Genomic DNA, 23,326 nt, shown 5'->3' on the forward strand with positions numbered 1-23,326 from the left:
ACTTTTAGAAATTAAATGTACTTTTGTTTTCTATAGTGAGTTGAAATCAATGGTTAAGCAAAAACCTCAGCCAAGAAAACCAAAAGATGAGCTAGCTCTAGATGTGAGGACAGATCTGGTACAGGCGGAGGATTTACTGGTAAGACAGTTTGTCGTTTACTGTCCTATCAAGATAGTTTAATTCTCCCAAGGATTGGATGTATACTTCCATCAATATTTTCTGAAAGAGAAAAATGAATTGGTTACATGCATTCTCAATTCGCTATTAAAGGATTTGATAGTCACCATATTTTTTTGTATTTATATTGTCTATAAACTTATTGCCTGATAGAAATACAATACCTAGCCTGAATATTTCCTTGGGCCATCCTTAAAAAAATTTTGTTTGGAATTGCAGCCAGAAGGTTTCTAGACCCAGGAAGGAGGGAGGGAAATTTTTGTCAATTTTTCAAACCTGAAGTTTAGCTAATTAAAATTGGTAATAAATAAACATCTTCATTTAAAGAAAATTCTTCATTTTTTGTTATTTAAACTTTATCAGCGTTGAGTATTTCAATGAGGCTGGAGGCAATTCCAAACTAACATTGATTTTATTTTGGCCTTATATCCAGTATGATCTCTTGTTTGGAAAATGATATCCAAATTGTAATTCAAGCATTCTATATAAACAAGCAAGCCAACAATTAAAAAAAACTCCTCCCATTTACCCAATATGCTGGAAAAGAATTTTTCTAGCTCATGATAAAAAGTACACAATACATTTTACTCAGGCTGGCTTTGGAAAATGTTTGATTCATTGGAGACAAGGATTAAGATGGCTAGTTTCAATAAACATATCATTAATTTCTTTTTTTCATAAACATAAATCCATTCATTTGATATTTTATCACTTGCATTTTGATGATGAATTTGTGTTTTAAGTTTTTTTTTTTTTTTTTTACCTCTTTAAGGGCTTGTTGATCAATACCTAAGCTTACAAAGCATTTCATATCTCTTTAGTCCAAATCAGTCAGTGTTATTTATTTCATCTAAGTCTGGTGTATTATATCATGATATTTCAAACGCTTAGATGATTTCTAATGATGACCTTTGCAAACATAATGCGCATGCTTTTTGCACCGGAAATGTTTTTTATGCTGCTTTATTCAACGATATGGTTTTTTCTCTGAAGCCTTGATCACTGTAAAATTGGGGGAAAAAATGTTTTTTTTTTATTTCTATTTATGTATTTTAGGTTGTGTACAGTATAATCATGAATGATATTTGTTTAATTTAATTATTTAACAAAAATTTGCTTTTTTGACATTTTAATGTAAAGCTAAGTGTATTTTGTTAATTTAGAACAATAACGCTGATCCCATATGTTCCACGTCAAAAAGAAAATATGCTAAATAAAGAATTAAGCAGTCATCTCATGGACTGTGTGGTCTAGCTCTTATCGCTACTCCCAAAATTCAAATGAAGTGATTTTTGCAGAAAATAAACGTATATGTTTTTAAGTAATATAGGCTCAAAAAAATAATATAGAATGCTTGGCTATTTCAGGGTAAATCTGCTCCAAACTTGCATTTGGAGTGGAAGAAAGAAGAAGCTCAGCAGGAAGAGGATGAATACAAACTTTCTGTCCAGAGATACATGGGGGTGGTTAAGAGCGTTCGCAGGGTCCGGAAGCTTCAGGGCCACATGAACGGGGTGGTCTGTGTCCACTTTGACAAGAAGCGCCTGATCTCGGCTGGATTGGACCGGTGTATACGATTGTGGGATGTCCGCAGTGGTCAGAGCATCCACAAGTTTTATGGACATAAGGTATCCAAAACTTGAGCAGTAATTTATCAAAAAATTTTATACCCCCTGTAAACAAAGTTTTGGGGGTATGTAGGAATCATCTTTTCCGCTTTTCCGTCCGTCTGTCTGTACAATCGTGTCCGGTCCATATCTTTCCTAAAAAGGAACATTGGAAGTTCTTAACACAAGATTGCTGATTGCTTATAACCTTAGGATGTGTTATGATTTTGACCCATCGTCATTTGGGCAAGTTCAAGGTCACTGGAAAGAAAAATGCTTAGTTAGTGTCCAGTCTATATCTTTCTTATGAAGAAACATTTGAAGTTCCTACTTAACGTAAAGAATGCCTATGACCAGAGGATGTGTCATTATTGTAACCTTAGGTCATTAAGGCAAGTTCAAGGTCATTGTAAAAAAAAAATTAATTCCTGTCTAGGCCATATCTTTCAATGGAAAAGACTAAAAGCTCTCCACTTCACACAAAGCATGCTTATGACCTGAAAATATGTCCTGACCCTGAGCTTTGATCATTTTGTCAAGTTCAAATTCACTATAAAGGAATTGGTGCATTCATTTCTTTCCAATAGAGAAATACTTGCATAATTATATTTTATTAGCTGGGGATATCATTTGTAAGCTTGCTCACAGTGCCTTTAGTTTATTGTGCATTCTGCAATTCCTGATTCCTTCATAGCTTACATAAGATTAATGGATCTTTGATATGGTCTATGTTTGTTATTTGATCTTTAAAGAATGTGGGTGTAGCCATTTTTTTTCTTTGATTTAAGGGAGGGGTGCGTTGTCTTCAGTTTGAGGGAAACACACTCGTAACAGGATCATGGGACACAACTCTAATTGTAAGTGGTTACTTCTTGTTGAATATAATTTTTTTTTCATTGCAGAATCACCAAATTTTAGTGATTCATTTATTGAAGTGGATATTTTTTGGAAACAGATTTATTTATTTTGAAGGTTTGGGATCTGAAGACTTTTGAGAAGAAAGCTATTCTTGGCGATCATCGGGGTTGCGTGTCTTGTGTCCAGATGCACCATAAGTATATGTAAGTACAGGTCTCCTGCAACACAAACTAAGTGGACTCACTTACTTATGAATGCTTGTCTTACAGATACCATACTGTAAACCAACTGTTATTTGCGACGACTTTTTTTTCGCGATTTACCTCGGGTGAACTGGTTTGGGGCGACTAATTTTTGCGACCAAATCTTATCAACACCTGGGTTTTTAATAACAACTATTTGGCAAATACTGGTCCGTGGTGAGAAATATTCATGATGATGAGGCTCTCACGAACCTGGCGAAATTTTTATTGCACATGAGTGAAAGTTGGTTTACAGTACATAAAAAAAAATGTGCGACATGAATCTTAAAATGAACTGTATCATATAAACATACCGGTAAATCATGAATATCTTTGGTTCTTACTACATATATCATGGACATACCAATAATGTCTTGGATGTTAAAGTACATTTTACCAATTTACCATGCAGTAATTACTTCCTTTTAACATATATACCCTTGATGGGTTTTTTAATGTTTGGCTAATATGTACTACATGTGTATATACATCATGTATTGACACAAGTCACTGAAATATAATTTGTCATATTACAAAGCCCTGTTTTGAAATGATTTACAGATACAATAAATCAACAAAATAAGACAAAGTGGTTCGTGATTTTGAGATTATAGGTACTCTTGTTGTAAAATGTGAAAGATAGGTTTAGATAGAGGAGAGTGATTAAGAGGTTCTGTTGGCAGAGTGTCTGGGTCTCACGACAAGACGGTGATGCTGTGGCACAGACTGACCTTTCTACACGTCAAGACCATCGTGCCTGGCCACAAATCGGGGATTCAATGCCTGCATTATGACGGAGAATGTGTCGTCACAGGCTCAAGTGACATGTAAGTACCTGCAGCCTAATTAATTAATCACACTGTATCCAGAATTAATGCAATAAGATGTTGTATATTCCATAGTTCATATATAGGTTTTTTTGTGTCTGTGTGAATTAATTATGAAAGTACGTAGTTACGTAACACATATTTTTAGAGTTATATGTCATGTTGTGTATTTGTTGCATTCTTCTGATTTAAACCAGAATTATTCATCAGCTATGCATATATAAAAATCTCTGAAAACAAAGTAGCAAACCACAATTATTATAAAGATGCTAGATGAATTGGTTTAAGAAAGAGCAGACAACTTGGATCTGATACAGATGTTAGCAAGAGTTACCGCTCTTGAGATTTAGCTCAAGTACAACCTTCTAGGTGGACTTGAAGAGACCCCAGTATTAGAGAATATATTTTACTTTTGTGGTCTGCATGCACTTTCTTTGATAAAATCCTCCAATTGAAATGTAGAAACATGTATCATTAGAAGTTTGCCATATACCATTCATATATATTACAAAGCATCTGCTTGCATACTGGATATACTTGCCGTCACCGTAAGGCATGGGTTTATAGTGTCATTCTCTTCCAGTAGAATGGACAATTACCAATTGCTTAGAAATAGTGATGCACAGTTGCAGGAATTTACATGTAGCAAAGTAATTTAATCGCTTTCATAAATAGAATTAAAATGCAACAAAAGTATATTGTAAGTAAACATGCAGTGAACATAGAGACAAGAACTGCAATTGCACAGCTGGCATATCTACATATACCCCATGAGTGCAGTAAAGTCTGCTATGGAATATATACATGTACTAGCAGAGCAATTAATTATATACAGGTCATTTAGCAGGCTTTCCTTATATTTGTAGAAATGCAGTTTTAGTTACAATTAATCTAGTGTAAAATCTTTTTAAGCATAACAGTAGATATTTGATAGTTTGCCTTATGGGTGGGGAAAGGTGACACTTGATAAAAGGACATATTTGCAGTCTAAATTAGGCTAGCCTTGCCATGACTTAAGTAGCTCTAGTATCTTAGCCTTTGGCATGGTGGACATTCAATATGACCATCCCACATAAGAGCATTGTGCAAGATCACAGGCACCTGACGTTTTATATTTTTTTCTTAACAAAAATATATTGGGTATATATTATTATTATTATTTTAAGAAATATACATAATGTCAGGTGCCAATGTTTAACATGAAGGATTAATTTCTTACTAAGTTTTATAATGAGAATCATTATGGTCATTTCAACATGGAGGCAGCAATAACGGTTCACAAAAAAGTTGCTTAGATTTTTGTGCACTTACATTTGACATACGGGTAATAGCATGAAAATCTCTGTCATGGTTGCCCCTCGGTTTACAAAACCAGTGAAATATTGCAAAGAAGAAAATGAAATTATCATTTTGGATGACTTATATTGCTAAACAAGATTGATATAAATTTGTAAATTCTGTATAATACAGGACTGGATTTTGGTACAAGCAAGTGCTGGAAAGATTTTGGACAATCCTGTATGAATATTTCATGCCCAAGTTATCTTTCTTTATTTACTCACAGTTTCAATCCAAAAAACTTTGAATATCTAATAACAATTTAGACAGATAAGTCATATATCATTGTTCTTTTAGTGACTATTGGAAATTAATTTATTGAATTATTTTCATCCCCTATTTGGAATGATAATTCAATTGTTATTGGATTGTGGCAAATAATTGAAAAGGTCAGAACTGGTATGCGAGGTTAATTCTAATATTTTGAGAGAGTACTCCCACCTGTTCAATTAAAGAAACTAGGGGAATTTAACAGAGGAATTTTAATTATCAATATAACATATCATTATGGTATCGCATGGAGAATAGGAAACCGGTTGGGATGAAATTCAGCATTCTTTTTATGTTGCCACATTCTGGTCTGTTGTTAAAATGAATTAGCTAATTATTCAATTGATAATATTAACGAGTTTGCTTCTGTGGGAGTATAGAGAGAATGCATTTCAATTCCATTATTGAAAAAATACTCATTTATCCTGCATTGGTGTGGAAAGTTCAAGAAAACAAGAAGGAAGGGGTTTCGTTTTTATTGTAATGGAATTCAAAACAAACTTTCACTATTTGTCAAAATGAATATACTAAGTGTCTGAGAAGTGCACAGTTAAAGAAGTGGAGGTTTGAAGATATTTTCCAAGTTGTCTATTAATTTTCAAAATTAGATAAACCACTTTTTCTGACAGCTGCCAAAAACACAAAAAAGAAATACCCAACTTACTTAAAGTATGTATTAAAAAAAACCCAATAAATATATACATGTACCAGTATTACAGTCTAATGTGTATTATTTCGAATTCATTGAATGTGGGCACTGTATAATTAATTATAAATTTCACTAATTACCGTACATTTGTAACTGTTCTTGAAAATTGATCATATGTTTGAAAGCTTAATTTACCTGGACAGTTTATTATATATTCTCGGACCAAGTTTGTTTTAGCTTTGTGTCAATTCAACTGTCTTTTCTGTTATTATGAATTATTACTAAGACCAATACTGATTTGATGTATTGATAAATGTGTTAATAGTGCTTCTATACATGGAGGAAAAATATCCAAATACAATCATATCAATATTAATGCAGTTATTTATGGTAGGTAAATATGTAAATGTTCTAGCTATTATTTTAATACATGTACTATGTAGTATAATGGTTTAATAGCTTGAGTATTCAAGGTTGCAATAACTATAAGGTGCACGTCATTTTTTACACTGAAGAAATTTGGGATACTTTTATATCAAAGTTGATTACAGAATTAGGTTCACCAAAACAATTGTAATAATGATAGAGAGAAATATATAGACATCCTTTTCAAAGAAATTCAGAGATTTAAGGTACGTTTAAGGAGGCCGATTTGGGTTTTATTGCTGAAAAACTACAATAGCATAACTCTTTATTTTTTAACCATATGTTATTTAAACCAACTCTAGTTTATTTGCGAAGGTTCATGAAAATCGACCGTCTGGTTCTTTTTAGGGACCATCTCAAAATAGAGATACATTTACTATAGGAATATATAGGAAACTGTCATTTTCCGCACATCAAAGCAGTTTAAAAAAATACTACAATAGCTTTTTTTCTCAAATTGTTATATATGATTAGTAATATCATTTCCTACCTTATATGCAAAAAACACAAAATTCTACCGTCTGGTTTTTAGTGGGGGCCATCTCAAAATATTAAAAAGCACCAAATTTTGCTATATATTTGGATCATCACGAATGATGATTGGTATAATGGATTCATTCCAAAAATGAGGAAAATGTCCTCGAGGATAGCATCATTCTGTATATAAAATTTCAACAGCGTACAATTTTTACTTTTTCTTTTATGTTATTTCTTATAACGTACTCCTACAAAGCTTCATTTTATCATAACGTCATAAAAGCGCAATGACAATGCTCCCCTACCGCACAACGTAAAAATCGTGTTAAAAATAAAAATTTCCTTTAAAAATTTAAATATTTTTACCTGTATTTTGTTTATTGTGTTCAATTTTATGAATGATATCGAAAAAAATTCATAAGAAGTATAAATCAACGGTATTATATTAGAATGCGCAAAAAAATGCGCAATGCAAACTAAAGTCGGCCTCCTTAAATGCAGTAGCACTATGTGTCAATCCGCTGTTTTGAGATTCAGCAAGTTTTAACAGCACTGTACTGTAATTACCTGATATATTGTACACTTTACAAGATAATGTGATGTAACTCAATTATCACTATAGCAGGACACATGCAATGTATGTGGCATCTGACAATGAAAAATTGAAGTTTGACCCCTTGGTTGACTACTGGTAGGTAAATTGGAAATAAAGGCCAGGTTTTTGCGTAAATCTCAAGTTTGTGGTATAATTTTGTATGATTGTTTGAATTTATTTTAAACAGGAAAGAAAAAAAAATAGTTTAGTCATATATAATTATTGAGGTTTAATTCACCATGCATCTGTTAAAATACTGCTTGAAATGAACTAAGGTACTTTGAAATTTAGTACATGGTACGTAGCATAAATTCTTTAGCTGTACTACTTAATTGGTTTTAAGATGCACAAAACATTGACTTTTTTAACTCACTATTTACTGGGCAAAGTTTGGAATATTTCCTGAAGACATGCAGTCATATTTCACAAGACCGGTGACTCATTCTTTAACCACTCATTCACCGCTAGGTTTTGGTATACCGGTAATGCATTTTACAATAACAATTAAAAAAAATGAAGATTAATTAGGCCATGGTCATCTTTTACTAGCTAGAATCAGATTCTCCATACCAATTTGACCTAGTTTGTTCTCCTGCTGAATTGCTGAATTCTTTTGATTTTTGGTCTTTTTAGCATGTTAAGGCTTTTTTTTGATACTGTGACATTAATGTGAATGCATTATTTCAAGAACTTTCAATTACACTAGGATACTCCTGCATGCATTCATTAACATTTGACTCGTATTAGTTTTTAGTCTCATTTTCATTGCACAGATTGTTAAAAACGTTGATAATTATGCGTCATTATACACCATGTTGCCACTATCTGTATTGTTGTATATTCAATTCACATGTAAAAAAAAAATTAAAGGAAAAAAAAATAAAACGTAGAAAACTGTAAAACAAGAAAGATTACATACGTACTATAATGTTAATTTACATACTAAATAAACTGGAACACCCAACCTACAGATCTGATTTATAGAGCAAATAGATATTCTTTATTGTTGTTTATTGTTAAAGTCGTGAAAGTAAAACAGGTAGGAGAAACTCTTTTGACGTTTTTTATGATTTTTTAGAAACGAAAAGAGATAAATTTTCGTGAAAATTTTGCATAAAGAGTCATTTTTATGAATTAAATAACACTTGTGTGACAGGGGTAGTTCATCATGTGACACATTGCTTGCTTTGAATCACTCGTAGAATATGTTCTGTGTAAATTTGATGAAAAATGGTCTGTTTTTCAAGTTTCACTTCAAATGTTACTTAAGCTAGACTTCGAGATTTATCAAATAATTAAGTGTAAGGGTCTTTTTAAAAGCCTTTTGCATACAGTCTCCCAAATTGTAAATCTCTGAGTCACAGTTATGGTTGTGAATTCTAGCTGTTATGAAAATGATAAATTTGTATAATTACAATTGAAACAACTAGGTATATAGCTGTTTGGCTTACAAATGATAGAGGAAGGGGGTTCACCAATAGAATAATAACCCACAATCCACAAATGGAATGTTATGTAAATGCATTATTAGTTCAGCTTACAAAACACATTTCCTCTATCAGTCACAGAAGGAAGACTTTAGCAAAAAAAAAATGGGGGGAATGTGTTGTTTTATAGCGAGCAGGTCAGTCGACAAGCTAATTGACAAGTTAAGGATACTCTCCTCAGTGTTGGAACAGAGTAATGAACCCTAATTATGACAAGATGACGGAAACTCCACTGATATAAAGATATTCCCACAGTGATTATTAGCCTTGAAGTTCTCACCTCACTTTACTATGCCATCCCTCATGTGACATGTGAATGACATGAGAAAATACTGTCATATTATACTTTACCATTTTATTCCAAGAGTTCTGTGGGTTTTTTTATATCAATATGCTTGCAGATTGAATTTATAACTGCACTTCTCTGTAAAATTATTTATCACTTTGTATGATGGTACCAGTAGTTTTACTGGTATATATACTCTAGATATATATGTAAAATGTTCTTTGAGGATCTAAAATTAATATACATAATTTAAACTTTTTGATATGATGGAAATGTGTACTATAATACATGTTCTTCGCTGTTATGACTTGTGTCATACCACAGTCTGCTGATATTGCCTGCAAGCATCTAGAAAAAATAAGTGGAAATCAATTTGGAAAGGAAAATAGGAAATGCCGACTAATACAGTTTGAAGACTGTTGCAAAATGGTTAATTGGTCATCGTTAAGAAAGAGGTTAGCCTCATCAGCTAGCATGTCTGCATATTTGTTGGACCCATTTATCAGAAACACTAATTGTATTGACGATACCTCCTAATTGTTTAAGAGCTGTTTAATTCTGACAGAGAGCTGTTTGTAAACTTGAGTGGGGTCAGCCAGGGCTGCCCTCTCTGTCTGTCACTATCAATTAGTGTATCGGAGGAATTGTTTAGCTCACTACAACTCATTCCTATTACCTCTCATCAATGATAATATAAAGTGGGCAACTTTCTCTGCTATTACGGTTCTTTTGAAGGCTTTCTGGAATGACAGATCCTTGTAAACAATTTGGCTGCGGTTATGATAAGATGTATTTGTAAATATTTGATAGAAACTACTTGATATATGTCTTTGAAGTTTCTTTCAGTAAATGTTGCTTAATATTGTTTTTGATGAGGATGTTTTTTATCCTTGCAGGACACTACGCCTTACAAATGTCGAAACCGAGCAGTGTTTGCATGTTTTTGAAAATGGCCAGAACCAAGTTTTGTCAGTTTTGGTAAGAACTTGGGTGGTTCGTTACATGCTATGTCATGTCTCTTTTTACATCATCATTAGAAAGCACTTGGAGAATATCTTTGAACAAAAAACCTTGTCTCTTTTCAATATAAATTTGCACTTTAGCAAAGTAAACTTTTATCAGACAGCAGAAAAAAGATGGATAAGAAACAAGCAAGAACATATAGTGTTTGAGATTAGCTGGTTGGTTTATCTAACCATGAGGTAATTAAAGATTTTTTTTTTTAATATATATATATATAAGCTATTTAATTGTACCACATCTGTATTCCAAATATTCTTATTCCAAACTGGTTTTTGAATTTATTGCTGTCATTTCAGTTGATTCTACATGATATTTATTACATTTATTACACAAATTTCTGAAATTTATATCTTGGGATCTCTTTTTTACTCTTCTTTGATGAACATTATTATTTTTTCATTTGAAAATGAATTATGGAATCTTATTCTTGTAGATGTATGAAGATAATTTATGATTGAACTGTTTCTGAAAATCATTGAAGTTATATGTTGTTTTTTGACATGAAATAGAAACATTTTTAGGAAATGAAATGTATGATACATTAATAAATAAATGGAACAAAGAACTATCTGAAAAAACTTACTTTGATTTAATGGGTAATTTGTATTGACCTATAATAATGACCATGTTTAAATACAAAGGAACTACATTAAGGAACAATCTTTGATAAATCAGAACCAGTCAAAATTCAATTTCGAAAATTTAAAATCCTTTACTAAAATACCAAGGTTGGATCATTTGATAGTCATAAATTACATTTTAAGGAATCTTAAGCAGGAATCTTACATCATAAACCCATCATTTGCCGAAGTTAAATTAATTTGGATGACAAGTTTATGAGTTGTAAAATATCGATCACAATTGTCTTATTCAATTGTAAATTCAAAAGAACATATTCATATGAAAAGAAGTTAAATACGAAGGTCAAGTAATTGCTGCTCCCAGGATTTTCAGCATTTTTTTTTGTCTGGTTGATGAAAATTTTATCACCTTGTTTAATTTACTGTTTTAAGTGACTATACCACTAATTGATCATCGCGTCAGTTATCTACGATATTTCTATTGATATCGGCTAGGAAATGAGGTTACACCCTTTTATTGGTTAAAATTAGATTTTATTACTTTCTGAATGTTTTCTTGCATGTTCATTTTTTTGTCTCTTTTCTCATAAAAAACTTAACCAAATTTTAAATAAACTGCATTTATCTTATTTTTGTCCAGGTTCAAATCTGATATAAAGTTTGATGTAAATAATGTGGTATATATATTTATCATATTTCTGACACTTGCCTAGATTTTTAATTTGAGAGAACCGCTGGGTTGTTTAATATAGAAAAAAAAATATCTTCACCCTTTTGGATATTGAAATGAAAACAGATAAAATTCTCATAAGACATGACAGCCAGTTTTGACATTGTTTAAGTTATTGATTTCAACCACAGAATAAAGTGACATTAATTGTCTCAAAGTTCATCAATTTCTGCATTTTTCAGGCTTATGAAAATCATTTATCCTCCAAACATAAAAATTGAAGGTAGAAATCATCTTTTATTTGGGTTTTTATCTCTGTCTTCGTGTTGTAAAGCACTAATATCCCTGCATTCGTTGTAAGTACATTTGAGTCATGATTTTGATTAATCACCGAATTTTCTTCACAGAATATGATAGTTCCAACAATATTAAGAATGTTTTAAGCTTGAATTTGATCGTATCTACTTTCATACTAAATTATTTTTGTTAATTAACCTCCGTGCTAAAAGGTCGTTACAAACTCTATGTTAGACTTTGCTGATGCAGCTTACAGATTATGCTGTGAACTCTCTTCAAAGAGGTTCTTTTTCATTTTTTTTAATATATGTTTATAAAAGACTCTCAGACTCAATAATTACAGAGAAATTTACTGAAAGAGCAATCTTAACAAAATTTGAACTCTAAATCTTTTTTATGTATATTATAAAATATTCCATTCAAGAATTTACAAAAAATCTTATATATGCTCATGCTAAGCCTTACAAAATGTAGATCATGTATTATTAATATTCATTTTGGAGCTTTTACATTATATTCATTATCAAATTACTGGTATGCATTTTCAAATGTTACAAATTATTGCAATAAAGATCATTGAATAACTTTTAGGACATGCCCCTGATGAGGATGAATATATAGGTCTGATAGAAAGCTACACAGCTACATGTACATCTATTTATGCACCAGCATTTTTTCATTTTCAGATACAAGGTGACCTCCTCCTGAGTGCCGACACCCAGGGACATGTGTATTTCTGGAATGCTCGCACTGGTCAAAGTGAGGCTGCGATACAGGCCCATGATGCAGCTGTGAACAAGATAGCTTTCCACAAGGGACGGTTCTTTACAGCAGCTTCGTAAGTTTTACTGATTGTTAGAATGTCTTGCATATATCTGTACAAAGAAATGAAGATGTCCTTGTTATTGCATGAAATCTTCATGAATTGTGCTAAATACACGTGAAAAGCAGTATCTAGCTCAATTTCTGTTGCAAAGATTTGAACCAGCCACGTTTTGTTAATCGGTAGAGCTTTTCTAACCACTGAGCACCATATTCAGAAGAATTGAATAGTATTTCAAATCCAATGAATACAAAAGTTTTGGAAAAGAAAGTATAGATAACATATATGCACTTAAAATGAAAAAAAAAAATATCACACTACTGTAGCCACATTTTACAGCAGAGTAACCTTGGTCTGTTTTATTATGATAATCACTCATTGCCGGTTAGTATTCTTTAGCATCCTTGAAAATATTCAAAAGAGAGTTAATTGTCTTTTGTGACAGAAATGAAAAATCTCTTCCTGATGATGTCAATGTTACGGCCATCAATGTCTTTGAGAGATGCGATAAAAAGATTCCACTTGATACCATTACTGACAATGAAGATCATAATTTTGATATAAAGAACAAAAAAGCTTAGTAAAAACTCTGCTTTAGCAAGTATTTTTTTTCTAATTTGCGAAAAGAAAAAAAAGAATTTAAGTCAGAAATTATATTTATGATCTTTTGATTTACATGAATTGTAAATGATAAAAGATCACACATTTATTTGAGGATTTAAGTAAAATTTAACCAAGATCAGTTAGATTCAGCAAGTATTTTAACAGTTATAATATTCATTTCAAATTTTCATTGAAATCTCTTTCAGTTCATGGTCTTGGGACGATCAGTATTTAGATTTAAACTTGCAGCATTCTGAAAAATGAATTACCGTTGAGGCACATATTTTTGTTAGGTTAAAATTTTGCTGTTTTTGAACAGAATAAAATTCCGTTGGCATTTAATTTTGTCATATCGTAATCTCTTTGTATTCATTAATATTTTGGTTAAAAATTCTTCATGGCTTTAATTTCGTTGATTTTTACTGCCAACGAAAATAACGAAATTAAATCATCAACGAATATTTCTGCTTCTACAGTAGATAGTTGATGGTTTTCTTGGTGTTACACATCAATATTTTCAGAACAGATAATTAACCCTTTAAACTCTGGTAACATTGATGACCAGCAAGACCAGAAATTGCATGCTGGATAATTTTTCCCTTTCGAAATATAGTCACTGGTGACCAAAACTGTAATGACCATTTATATGATACTCATGATTATTTATTTCAGGAAATGAAATAGGGTCAATGCCTTCTTAATTATGATGTTGCATAATGCTAAATGTTTTAAAAACTGTGCTTATAATACTTAATTGTTGCATTATGAAATGTCTACCACATATATATGGCTGCCAACACACATCAGTAAGTTCTGAATGAAGAGAAATTTAAAATGAAAATGTCAGGAGGTTTATTTATGAATAGATAAACTTAACGTTGAGGAAGTAGGTTGGTCTTTGACCCAGTTTATTACCTGATGAGTAACATGAATTTGGCATTATGTTAAATGCTGTTTGTTTGTTTTTACATGTATTTTAGTCTATTTACATCATAGTCAAAATAATTAATTTGCCAGCTAGTGGTTTGAACCCGGCCATTAAAGAAAGTATTTAGGAATTAAACTTAGACAGGGTGCAAACTTTAGCATTTTCAAAGCTCTCCTATTTAAAGGTTTATAATATCTCTGTTGTATCATAAAAATGCAATATAGTGTGCATATAACAGTCATTCATAGTCATGCAAAACTAGAAACTGGTAGTCTTACAGAGGTTACCTAAAAATGAGACATGTCTGAAAATGTCATTGACTGCAGGAAATTAACACACTTGAACATTATTTTATTTTTTACTAAAACACATTTATAGCAGGTAAAGTGTATTCATTAATACAGAAGGGATGTGGTTTAATTTTTTTTTTTTGTGCCAAGAATGAATGTTTGATGTATGTTGCCATAAATGGTTTAAATAGGGGTTGCATAGAATTGTCAGGTTATGAATTTTAGCCATGCAAAAGCCACAATTGTTTCTGCAGGTTTTACTTGTATCAAACTTAATGATGCATGTGAAATTTAAATTTTCTGCAAAATATATAAAGATCAGTTATTGAGTTAAGGGTCATCTTCATTTAATTGCAATTCAGTTACTTATATTGAATTGCTGTGTTTTATGAGTCAACACTTTATGATTTATAATTTGCAAATCTGACATTTCTGTAGCTCATTTGCCATCCCCCTGATACGTAAGACATGAAAAAAAAATTACCAACCTGTTGACTGGTTTTGACAATTAAGCCACTGTATGGAAACATCTTTTTTTTCTTTGTTTTTTTTTATGTACATGCAATATTTAACCATCTTACAGCTGCAAAGGAATAGTTAAATATTACATTCTGCAGAAATAATGATATGTGGGTTTTTTTCTCCAGTGATTGCACAGTGAGGGAGTGGGACCTACTGACCATGACCAGTGTCCGAGTCCTTCAAGGTCACAAGGGGCCCATCAGGGACGTGAAGGTCAGGATGACTTACTTATTCTATACACTGCTCTTTGTAGGGTTCGTAAAGGATATTATTTGTACATATGGCAAAAAGGTTTGTTTTTTTGTGCTGATTCCAATTGCGTTACTGGCGATTAGTGTGGCCTCAAATAGAAGAAAAGAAAGAAAAAATATACACCTTGTCAAGTTAAATTTTTCAATGAAGAATTTTAGAGGGAATTCTTATTGATGGAAAAGAACAGATTGAAAAAAGGGAAGAGTTTGGACTTGGATTATTTGCTGGATTATTTATGCATGGTAAAAAAAAATGGCTAAAAAAATTGCAATTGTTGTAGGAGGTAATTTGTCTGCATATCTCAGATATCTTGATGAAATAGTTCAAATTTTCTCGAGATGTGTGTTGAGATTTCATCTAAGAGCAAAAATTCAAAGATTTTCTAAAAGTTTCAAAACCTAGACGATACCTGTATATACTTTGTCGGTACATGTGTTGACAGAACGATTTTAGGAGATGAATGATTTCACAATACACAAATTATTATGTGTCAATGTTTCTTTTATTTGGATTATTCTAAAGATGAGGATCAACGGTTTTCCCTTTAGACATATTAGGATTAACAGCTGATTACTAGCTGTTAGAGATTGATGTATTTCATATATATTTCAATATTTATATTCAATTCCGTAACAATATCTCTGGAAGCCTACATTTTGTTAATTGAATAAAGCTAAGGTTAAGGACAGGAAAGGGTAAAAAATCATTTACAAAATGTATTGTGCTCGGTCTTTTTACTTTCACAGCCCTTCTTTTCATAGCACAAGGAAACAGCGTATGTTTTGCAAATATCATTCATCAAAATGTTAAAATTCATTTTGGAAAAAAAAAGGTATCGATGCAGACACTTATTTTTAAACAAACCTAGATGGTAGAGAAGTCGAGACTATTGTCTTAAAATGAAGCCAAAATATTATTTACACCAAATATTTGAATTAAAATGATTTTTAAGTATTTTAAGTACACCGTACAGTATCTGTTTAACCTGATCATTTAAGTATACAGAAGTAATCGGGTAATAAATTCTTTTGAGAAAAATATTTTTTCAATATTTTAAATTGATATGAGGAATATATATATATATATATATATATATATATATATATATATATATATATATATATATATATATATATATATATATATATATATACTTTGATTAAAACCAGTAATAAGCGATTGGCCGCGTTAGATTGTCGCTCTTGTTTCAATGCTTTAATATGAAGAATCGGTTTATGAGGGATATTTGAAAAGCTAATCGAATCGTAAACCGCCTGCCGTCAAGTTATTGTCTGTGGGAGTGTTAACATTGGCTGGCTAATTTCGATTGTATCTTCCAAATATGCCCTAACCTGCTAAGAATAAAACAACATACAACAATTATTGTACTTAAGCACAAAGAAACCCCGAAAAAATTTACATACTTCGAAATATTTTCGCAAGAATCCTTGAAGGTGTCATTTTGTTAGATGTATTGGCAAAGTTATACTATCAAATTAGGCATTATTTACAGCCCTAGTAAGAATGCTGTCATATTACATCTAACAAGGGGCTTTTCTGCACATATAATGAAGCTCTATTTGACTTATTTAGAAGGTTAATTAAAAAATTGGAAAATGGGTGTTAAAAAGTTCACGCATACTTTGAGAACGATCTATTTCCCCGTGATTGTTCATTGTGAATCATGGCTTGATTTATAGTATTCTATGATAGCAAATCACCGCTTAAAGAAGAGAAATGACAACTAACATGCCCGATTCATCTTCTTGATTTCATAAATTTATTCTTTTTCAATTTTCGAAATGTATTTAACCTTCTTTTTTTAATTCAAAGATTTTTTTTAAAAAATTTCCTTCAATCTCATGTACACAATTTCTGGCATGACGGAAATGACCTTCATTAGAAGTGATCAAAGATATTGTAGTATTGCACACTAACAATGGTGGCTGTCAAAAACTTTTCTTTTCGGATTATAAATAAGCCCTCATAACCGTTAACCTACGCCCTGCCGACCATTATTCGTCTGCTCCTCCAGTGCTTTGGGGGTCTCGTTTGGTGCATACTTGCGTTTAATGATGTGAGACACCTTGCTGAAAAAAACAGATCATATCATTTTTGTCGGGTGTAAAATTATCCCCCACGTGGGCTACTTTTACCATTTGCGAGCACCTGTCGCAGTTTGTTACCTTTCTGCAATAAGACAAAACAGTTATGTCATATCTGGAATGTGCGCGTACAGATTTCGATGATCTGTATTTTCTTCATAATTTAAAGATTGGCCTCGACACGAGTTTTTCTTGAAGTCCCGAGACCCCTAAGAGAGATTTTCTCGTACCCTTTCGCATATCGTTGTGTAGTAAGCAGAAATGAAAGGATATACTTGGTGTGTTCGTTTTTGTTTGAGCATCTGAAAAATGTATGCTTGAAAATAAACAAACATGAACAACAGAAACCGTTCAGTTTCTGCCGTAACAGAATCTCTCATCGAGATAACTGTCTTAGCAACGCTTATTTATCGCTTTGTACTGATACTCAACAATTTAATTGTTTAGAAAAATGTGACTGTTCTTTTAGTACAATGGATAATTGTTCTGTACTCTGAGCGAAAGAGCTAAACACACCTTTGATCACGTGGTATTAGTTTCTACAAACAGTTTGAATTAATCTTATAATACGGAAAATATTGATTTGTTTTGACAAGTAAATATTGGAAAATCTCTCTTTAATCTCTGTCTGTTTTTTGACTAGTGACTTACCAAAGCAAATAAAATGAAATAAATCTCATCCCAGGGGGTAGTTTATTATCTCAGAAGTCGTTTTTTAGGCAAAAGGCACGGATAACACTAAAATACCGAAAGATTTCCCGCTTCACGTTCTTAACGTTAAAACTGAAATAAATCGTGACATTTTTTGTTGTTGCAAGTTTATCAAAAATAACTTTTCAACACATTTTTAGGTATTATGTATATATCTAAATCTGAATAATTCCAACGTATAAATGGAAAACTATAATTAAGAATTGAATTATATTTTAACACGGATTAACCGTTGCATATTTAGAACCACTGTTAACCCAAAACTGTAATTAGTCTCTACAATTCTATAACGGATATTAATCTTTATGTGTCAATATGACATCTAATTTTTTTTCAAGTAGTACAAATTTTGTAGTCAGGAAACTCAAATTAAATCTCCTTAAAATCAATTTACTGAGAAGAAGTTTATCTCTGGGGATGTGTTCTACGTTATTGAAAAATTAATTTCATCATGTTCATGAAGTTGCCTCCACTACAATATCCATCACTTTTATTACGTAGCTTCCGGTTTGTAGACGTTGCTGTATGTCACGGTCAGCAGATGGCGCTGTTTGTAACGTGTCATTCACCAACAGTGATTTGAAAAATCAAACGGTTGACATCAACCCAGTTCAACTTTTGTTGCTGACCTCACGTGCCATGGGTGCAATAATGGCTATTGTCTTGAGACGCGAATTGTGGCGTATTGATTTCAGCATTCCTTTTGACTAAGTGGGGGATATGAAATGCGATCGTCTGCTATCTGTCCTGCTTTCTCTTCATACCGAAACTATAGTCACAATTTTCGGTAAATCTTCGCCTTCTATAAGAAAGCTATTGCTGGGGGCATGAATCAACAAATTTAAAACCTGGCGTTAAGTGTTTGGAGAGGGTGAAAAAATAGCTGCTGCTATTAATGATGCGAATAGCTGATTAGAACTTCATAATTTAAGCACTCTGAAATTCATTCATTATTTTTATCATTTTTAGGGAGATAAATGACAAAAAATTGTACGCTGCATAGAAGCTCGTGTTATTGAGGAGATAAATCTTTCTCACTAACAAGACGAGTCAGAATTACTGGAAATCAAGGGAGAAAGAAATTGGTTCACGATCGAAGGCTTGTCACCCCCGTAAAAATCACACTTAAATTATCATCAATAGGGGAAAAAAAGAAGTTTTAAGGGAAATTTTGACAAGCATGGTGGTCGACGATACGCGTAATTATGGGTTGATAAAATGTAGCTGTGTTTATTTTTGGGTTCCAAGTTCAAAACAATAAAACATACTATAGTATAAGATAAAGGCAGCGCTACTCGTCATCTGCCTTAAGGAAGTTTGCGTCGGAGGACGACTTATATAACAATAAACATCAAACCGTGACTCTATTTTGATACATCATTTAAGGTAATTTTGGAGATATTGTCATCAAGTTTAATTAAAATTATAATCAAAGGTATGAACCCCTTCTGACGCAATGACATATCGTGCCAAATACAATAGTTGTCAGAAGATAAGCTGTAATTTTGAAATTTCATTATATATAGTGTTATTACTAACTCTTGTGTTTGCATGGTATAAATGATATAATATCCTATATATGTGATAAATCGACACATTTATTTTGATCAGCAGTCGATTTTCTCTTGCGTATGAATTTAGCTATAAAAAAGAACACACGTCCAAATTAGCATCTTTGTGATTTTTTATCTGCTTTGATCCAATGCTTAAAATGGAATTCAACAATATAAGTATAAATAAATTTAGAATTACACTAATTAAGAAAAGAATACAGGTATAGTTTTTGTGACCAACATTTTATCGAAAGAAACGATTTTTTTTCATTTATGAAAACCACTGTGGAATAATTAACTGGTGAATATTTTTTTAATCTAGTGCACACAGGGACGATTAAATAGCTTTTCAAATTTCCATCATAAACCGTTACTTCTGAGAAGAAATATAAACGAATGATATATGATCAGCATTTGCATAGGTTAATGATAGTTTAAAAACATAGTAAACAAAAGTTGATGTAACGTTAAAGAGACTGTTGATAATTACAAATTGCCGTGGAAGCAAAATGTGTACTATATGGTTAAATCAGAAAGTAAACAGTCATTTTAATTTCAAAAAATCTTTGTATACACTTTCTTTAGTTGAGTTTCCTGATTCTGTACTCTTAGTAGCAGAAATAAACCCCACCAGGCATTCCTTCCACGTTTGTAAAATGACGCTTTTTTAAAATATTGTGCACACTCTGTATATAATTCTGGGACATCTCCTACTGCCCATAAAACATTTTCATGAAATAGTTCTCCCAAAAAAGGGACGCCAGAGAATTTAATTGTGGAAAGGGGTCGAGTGACTCACCGTAGAAAACTTTCTTATGAAGCGCCTTTTATGAAAATAAAACTAGTTTAATTGCTGTATTCATGAACTACATGTTTACACGTGCTCCCGCTGAATGCAAATGTGTATTCTGCATTAACGGCTATTTAATTTGCATATTAACTAGTCTGTCAGATGAGAGAGAGAAAGTTGTAGTGACGACTCTAATGTTGTCTTTTTTAGGTCTCAAACGAACGCATTGTGACGTGTAGCGATGACGGAACCATTCGTATCTGGGACCTCATCGAAACCAAACGAACTTTGCGTCATAAATGATTGCTGTTATAGACCAACTAACGCCATAAGTGACCACGTGACCAGAGGAAGACCAGACACGTTGTCTATGGAGACACCCGCGTTGTTTAGCTGTATTGTTATTATTTTAACGTTGAACTGAACTGTGATACCTCGCTCTATATCTATACCGTTTTGTTTCGTACTTTTCATAAATTTATTTATGTGTCATTTTGAATTTAAGTTTTAGGAGAAACAGTACTTGCCATTCCTTTTTTTATTTATTTTCTTCAATTTTTGCATATCGTAGCATTCTTGAAAAGAATCCGGTTTTTTTTATAATCTGTGCACGTATTTCTATCAGCTTGACTTATTAGTCATCATCTTTAATGCATGTCTCGTTTTACTTCTATCTTTAATACGTGCTCCATAACATGCAATTTAGGTAGTCGGTTTGCTTAGTAGATGCAAATATATTTGATTAAAAGCAGCAATAATTTTCGATTTACGTCTTACGTTAGAGGGACCACGATGTGAAATTCTTTCTAAATTGTTTTTTCTCATTTGATATAAAATGCGGTTTTTCTTTTTAAAAAAACTATGCAGTTTATGCTTACTGAAAAGAATATATAATTATATAAATATATATAAAATGTAAAAAGAGGTTTATTAGCTTGAGAAATGGTTCATTCCTAGTGAACAACTGTAAACTCCGTTAAACAGTTTGATGATTATGCAATGTTAACACCATTCTGCTTCAGTCAGCGAGTTACATGTAATATGAAGGTGGTGGAAATCGTTTATATCCAAATACTTTTAAACTAATTTTGTGGGGAGTTCACATAGTTAATCAACAGGAAACGGGCGCAGTCTATTTGTACATGTATGTGTATATGTGTAGTTTGGTATTCTGCTAATTGCCTTGATTAAACGCCCAGTATTAAACATGGCTAGTCACATACTTGTTTGTACCACCAGTGCATAATCAATTTTCAATGTGGCAAAATATGTTGTGATATGATTATTATTTATTCTCTCAAATCGCTCAATTTTATGGCTATATTTCTATATTTTTACATTTATATATACGACATATACGTTTTTTTAATCATATGTACGATTGTCTTTACTTCGTATTTTTCTAATTATTTATTATCAAACTATTTATTATATCTATATCAATCATTTTAACATATTTTGTATCGAAAATCATGTCATCGTTTTTTCAACATCTTTTATTTGTATTGAGTGCTCCGGACTTGTTCCGGACGGGAACCGCCAAATATTCAATATATCAAGACACTGTACGGTCTGCAATCAACTCACTTGTTCCATCTAAAAAAAATATTTGTCCGATATGAATTTTCTTGGCAAAAATATTTTCACGTGTAAAGTGAACAAAGAGCCACATAGTTTAGCTTTTAAACTTTGACACAATTTGAATCTATTTAGAGCCCTAGAAATGGCGTGAGCAATCCAACCAGTTTATACGTTTATTTTTTAATTCAGTGCAAAATAACGATAATGACCTTATGTCACAAAAAAGACTTCCTTAATTCAGTATAATGTATCTGGGGGTGGGAACATTAACATATTGTAATTTAAGCTCTGAATAGACAAACAATTTACAATGTTTTAGAATGCTTAAGTTGTTGATTGTTGACATCGTCTTCATCTGTGCCTTTCGAATGTTTGGTTTTGAACTTCGTACAAGCCGTCTTTCACCGATGTTACAATAGACATTGATGGCTCATAAAAGTTAAAATTGCACATCTTATCGGGCTATTAAGAACGCGAGATTGCACTTATATTGCCTATATTGTCATCTAATGCTTCAAGATTTGTGATGTGTTTTTTTACTCAATAGTTTGAATAAAACGTTGAAATGTTATTTGACATCTTCTCATTACATGCTTAAATAGGTTTATATGCGGAGAGAGAGAGAGAGAGAGAGAGAGAGAGAGAGAGAGAGAGAGAGAGAGAGAGAGAGAGAGAGAGAGATGGTATTTAGTTCTATGACAAAACATTTTGCTAAACAGGCAACAATGATATTTGGCGAAATGTATGTTTAAAATCCCCAAATAAATGTGCTATGATTCGTTTGTACTACTTTAACATAGTTAGATTGTACTGACTTAAATATTCTACTTTATTTAGATTTTTTTATAATTATTAAAACTTACACTTTTTATTGCGATCGTCACATATGTACCTACGTGTCTTCTTTTGTCTTAAAAATGAAATAACTTCACAATTTCGTTCCAAATTAACCACAGTTGTCGCATTGCATACCGCATGACAACAGATGGTATACCTAGTCTGGAACGGTTGGAATTCTTGTCATGAATTACACAAAATTAGTAAGTGATTAGACTTCGCAATTGGGAAGTGTTGATGACTCTGGTACAGCCAATGAGATCGTGTGTCTGTGTCGTGTATTTAGTATGTGGTTTCTGTTCCTCAATCTTATGTGGTAAGGTTGACTTTTAGGAGTTGACCTTTTTGAATCCTACTACTTGTCATGATATGAATTTCAGTTTGAATTATTGGCAACTTATATATGAAAAAAGGAAACAAAGACTATGCAGGTGGCATAGGCCTGTGCAATAATTACGAAATAAAAGGGGGAAATTTTGAAAGAAAAATGATGGATCACCTTAAGAGTTGCGTTCGATCT

General features: G+C 32.1%; 1 protein-coding gene across 6 annotated transcripts in view; it reads left to right on the plus strand.

Annotated features, from left to right (window-relative positions):
• Positions 1 to 22,540, plus strand: part of LOC105333367 (uncharacterized) — a 36,262-nt gene extending 13,722 nt beyond the window's left edge. For all 6 annotated transcript variants that reach the window (XM_011436297.4, XM_011436299.4, XM_011436300.4 and 3 more), the window contains 9 exons: positions 37 to 139; positions 1,546 to 1,806; positions 2,574 to 2,642; positions 2,758 to 2,846; positions 3,569 to 3,712; positions 10,137 to 10,218; positions 12,498 to 12,649; positions 15,103 to 15,190; positions 20,599 to 22,540. In XM_011436297.4, the coding sequence (XP_011434599.3) occupies positions 37 to 139; positions 1,546 to 1,806; positions 2,574 to 2,642; positions 2,758 to 2,846; positions 3,569 to 3,712; positions 10,137 to 10,218; positions 12,498 to 12,649; positions 15,103 to 15,190; positions 20,599 to 20,691 (1,081 nt within the window). In that variant the 3' untranslated portion in view covers positions 20,692 to 22,540. The remainder of the gene's footprint in view (positions 1 to 36; positions 140 to 1,545; positions 1,807 to 2,573; positions 2,643 to 2,757; positions 2,847 to 3,568; positions 3,713 to 10,136; positions 10,219 to 12,497; positions 12,650 to 15,102; positions 15,191 to 20,598) is intronic.
• The last annotated feature ends 786 nt before the right edge of the window (positions 22,541 to 23,326 follow it).

The sequence above is a fragment of the Magallana gigas genome, chromosome 6, assembly GCF_963853765.1.
Source record: "Magallana gigas chromosome 6, xbMagGiga1.1, whole genome shotgun sequence".
NCBI lineage: Eukaryota > Metazoa > Mollusca > Bivalvia > Ostreida > Ostreidae > Magallana > Magallana gigas.